Below are 4,646 nucleotides of genomic sequence, written 5' to 3'. Positions count from 1 at the left end.
AAAAGCTTTTGTTCATTGCTCACTTGTCTTTGCAATCTAGAAGAAAATGTCTCACTTGGTTCAAGGAAATTTATAGGGCAGAGTTTACTCCATTTATATAACTGCCTTTGAAAAGACAATATCCAGGAAAAGAAAAGGATGAGGGGATGAGTATTTCGTTTTTATCCGGCATAATGGTTATTTCCTTTAGGGCATTAATAATGTTTTGTCTAGATGAACAAAAACAAATTGTGAAATCTTACATGACACACCAAGGATCTCAATATACTTATGGAAGTGTCTACCAACTCTTTTGGGGCATTAATTTCTCAATTTCCTTTTTCACTTTGCCCCATCTGCCTGAGTGAATCAAGGGAAACCCCAGTTTTTGAAAAAACTGCTTCTTTTTAGTTAACAGTTATACTGGGAACTTTCTGACCTCACCAGAAGCTAAGATTGGTGTTCAATTTCAAGTATTTATGAACATATTTCTCTATCCACAGAAATATATACTCTGAAAAAAAAAGGACAAGGTTCCTGGTCCTCTTGACCACTGGTCAACATAGAGTAAACACACAATGAGGCTTGAAGAAACTCAGAGTAAACGTGAGTACTTTTTTCAATTTTAAATAGGCAGAGGAAATGATAACTAAGAGTTAACAATGTGAATTGCTGATAATTGCAAAGATCAAAGATAGTGATGAGAAGGAGCAGTGGGAGGAAATGAGGATGACCTTGGTGAAGAGACAGATGAGTTGGGTAGCAGAAAGTTCTTTACAAAATGTAGGTTGTAGCAAGAGAGGAATAATAAAAGTATAAAAGAGAAGTAAGGTGAAAAGAAAGAGAGTAATTTGGGAAGATTCTTTTTAAAATGCTTTTATTAGTGCATTGTTGTTATATACAAATGGGGTTTCATTTTGACACAAACATACACGTGTGGAGTACCATTTGCTTCATTTTAGTCCTCAGTATTTCCTCTTTCCCTCCTCTCCTCTCTCCTTCTGTTTCTCTTTCTCTATTTTACTTGTCATTCTTCTATTTATTTATTATTTTTAATTGGTATTGTATAGACATACATAAAGGTGAAATTCAGTGTAACATATTCATATTTGTACATAGCATAACTTGGACAACTTCATTCTGCTTGGATGGATTATTTTAAGGGGGAGAGAGAAGGAGGGTGTAGAAATACACTGCCTCAGGCTCATGGTATATCATAGGTTCTGACTCTGATTTTGTTTGACTTAAAGGACATTAAAATATTTGTGTTGCAAGAATGTTAAATAATAGTTTTGAGAAATATGGAGAATTAATGAAAAATTATTTAAATTTAAAATTAAAGTTTTGCTTAATCTCATCAACCCACCAAGGTGAACTTTATTGGGATCACATTGTATAGTGGTCCTGAAAAATGCCTTTTCATGTAACAACATGTCTTGGGAATTTTTAAGCTAATACATAATGATATGCATAATTATTTAGCTGTTACATAGAATTTCATTATATACACTGATTGTAATTTAGAATATATGATATTGATAACACATATGTAAGTATTAGGTCCTTTTTTTTCACAACTATTTGATGGTGTTCCATAAGTAAAACAGCAGCTATTAAAAACTGCAATGCACATTCTTTTATTTGTAGAAAATTAATGAGTTTAAAAGTGGATAAAATCTACTGAATTGATATTTCCAAAAGTTTTTTTTTAATTTACAGTCTCAGCAGCAGTTGTTTCCTCACTGTGGGTACTTATTTCCTCACATCCTTGCCAACACTGCAATTTTTACTTTCCTTCTACAATATGAAAAATCGATATGAAAAATCACACTACAATATTATAGTTCATGTTTCCTGATTGAGCATATCTTGATAACCATTTATAATTTCAGCAGATTATAATTTGGGCATATTTTCTGCTCAAAGCTTTGCTCAGTTTTCTAATTGACTTTGAAATTCTTTATACAATATGGATTGTAATATTGGGACAAGACTTTTCTTTCATGTATTCCTTATTGTTTTAGGTTGTTTTGTTACATAGAAGTTTTAATTTTTATGTACTCAAATTCTCAACTTTTTTTTGGATTTCAGGTTTTATGTTTTGCTTATAAAAATGTTTCCTATTCCAAAATTATAAAAATGTTCACAATTATTTATTTACCAGTAAGCTCTAAAATCAATATATTCACAAGAAATATTTAAGCTGTCCTCTAGATACTAAAATGTTTTGGATGTTCTTACATTTAGCTTGCTCCTTGGTAGAACTGCCTTTCTTACACTTTTTGGCCAAGTTATCTAACCAGTTTCTTTTTGTTTTGTTTTTTAGGACAAGGAGGCCGGCATTCCCAGCTGGTCACTTGGGTCTTTGCAATTGTTTGCATCTTTCTTCTCAGTGCCTGTTTTATTGCAAATTGTTTTGGTAAGTTATTAGCTAAGGTGGAACTCTTATTGAATTATTTCTTGAAAACAACTTTCATAAGGTTAATCCTAGCCTTTTACTGTCTTGATTTTCCCCAACATATAAATGTATAATACATTCAGTGTCTTTGATTTAAAATTTAGACTTACCTAGTTGCCTTTTATTGTTTGATGGTGCTATCTTGTGCCACAGAATGAAAGACTATTTTAGGTACTTGTAAAAACTGGTGAAAACAGTAAAGTTTTGAATTCGAATTACAAAGGGCTGCATCTTATGAGTAGGGAGTAAGCAGAAAAAAAACAACTTTCTAATGTATTGACTTTGAAAGGGAGAGCAAGTTTGGATGTTCCCCTCCATTCCCTTCTCTGCCTCCTTCTTTCTTTCCTTCCCTCCCTCCCTCCCTTTCCTTCTTTTATTCCTCCCTCCCTCTCTCCCTCCCTCTCTCCAATTCTTTTCCTCCCTCCCTCCCTCCTTCTCTCCTTTCCTTTTTCAAAAAAACCACAACACTTTATTGAGAAATGGTTGACATATAAAAAGCTATAAATACTTAACATACACATATGAAGTTTGAGGATAAGTATATATTTATGGGACATAAGTATCATCGCAACCATAGGAAAACTTGTTTTTAATGATATCAAGACCCAAAATAAAATTATTAAAATAAAAGTAATATTACACAGGTACAAAAACAAACAGACTAGAGGAAATTAATAGAGATCTTAATTACATATCCTGCATACATAAACTTTTTATATAAAAACAGAAGGGAATATTGCATAGTTATGAGAAGAGGATCATTTTGCTAAATTAATATTTAAACCCATTAATTTATCTATATTTAATAAATGAAACTAGGCTGCTGCATCACACTAAGTACAAACATCCATCCAAATTGGATTATTGACCAAAATGTGAAGAGTGAATTAATTAAATCTTAAAAAGATAAATGGAGAATATCTTTATGATCTTGATAGGGCAATGATTTCTTAAACCACAAAATGCACATCTAAAATAAATACAGCTTTGACAAATTATAATACATTGAAATAAGAGTTACCATATAACAAGATAACAAAGTGGAAACAGAAAACCCTAAAAGAAAACACTTGTAGTCTATACAACTAATATATGTGATATCTATACTACAAAATCTTTTCAATTCAATAGAAAAAAATCTACAACACAATAGCAAAATTTTAAATAGTACATTATAAGAAAAATGATAGTCAAATAAACACAGGAAAGTCAACTTCATTAGTCAGGAGAAACGCAACTGCAACTCACAATGAGATACCATGCAAACATTCCAGGACGGTAGTGATTAAAAAATCTGCACTTCATAATATTGTTGATGCTATGGAAAATTGGACCCGAACTGCTAAAGACTTGGTGCTTGTGTGAGTGTGAAGCAGACAACCTCTTTGGAAAAGTGTACCATGATTATAGTTTATAACATGTTTATGCTATCATCATCAATTGCACTTCCAGGGATTTACCTTACAGAAATGCATGCTTATGTGCTTTAGAATGGTGGTGAATATTGCTCAGAGAAGCATATTCACAACAGTCAAACACTGTAAATAATACAAATGTCTACTAGAAGTAGAATAGATAAATATGTTTTATACATTGCTATAGCAAAGAAATGGATGAGTTATTGCACATGCATTAGCATGGATAAATTCCAGAAACAATACTGAGCAGAAGATTAAAACCAAAGGAATACATTCCATGATTCCATATAGTCTTGGATTACATTATTACAGTGGTAAAATTGTGAAGCAAAGCACTTTAAAAGTCAGGAAATGGTTACCTTACAGAATAAGTGGAATGCATTTGGGTTCTGAAGGCCACTGGCAATATTCTATTTCTTGAGTAGGACAAAATACCTGGAGTTTAACATATTATTATTACATGTTACAATAGTTTTCTAAACTGTACATTTATGTTTTCCACTTTCTTTAAAGCATTTGGCCATATTTCAGAGAAAAATTACTAATAAATATTAATATCAAATATAATTTTCAACAATTGCTTTTTAAAAATATTTAATTGATTTTTATTTTTTAAATACATGACAGTGGAATGCATTGCAATTCTTATTACATATACAGAGCACAATTTTTCATATCTCTGTATATAAAGTATGTTCACACCAATTCATGTCTTAATACATGTACTTTGGATAATGATGTCTATCACATTCCACCATCATTGCTAATCCCCGCCCCCGCCCTTCTCCTCC

General features: G+C 31.7%; 1 protein-coding gene across 7 annotated transcripts in view; it reads left to right on the top strand.

Moving 5' to 3' along the window:
• Positions 1–282: 282 nt before the first annotated feature.
• Positions 283–4,646, top strand: part of Clec4d (C-type lectin domain family 4 member D) — an 11,068-nt gene continuing 6,704 nt past the window's right edge. For 3 of the 7 annotated variants that reach the window (XM_048787831.1, XM_048787829.1, XM_015506587.2), the window contains exons 1-2: positions 285–585; positions 2,306–2,398. In XM_048787831.1, the coding sequence (XP_048643788.1) occupies positions 558–585; positions 2,306–2,398 (121 nt within the window). In that variant the 5' untranslated portion in view covers positions 285–557. Of the gene's footprint in view, positions 586–2,305; positions 2,399–4,646 lie in introns of all 7 variants that reach the window. The other 4 variants (XM_048787833.1, XM_048787832.1, XM_048787834.1 and 1 more) reach the window with 2 other exon arrangements.

Source organism: Marmota marmota, unplaced genomic scaffold, assembly GCF_001458135.2.
Source record: "Marmota marmota marmota unplaced genomic scaffold, marMar, whole genome shotgun sequence".
Classification (NCBI taxonomy): Eukaryota; Metazoa; Chordata; class Mammalia; order Rodentia; family Sciuridae; genus Marmota; species Marmota marmota.
This window is presented reverse-complemented; position numbering and strand designations above follow the sequence as displayed.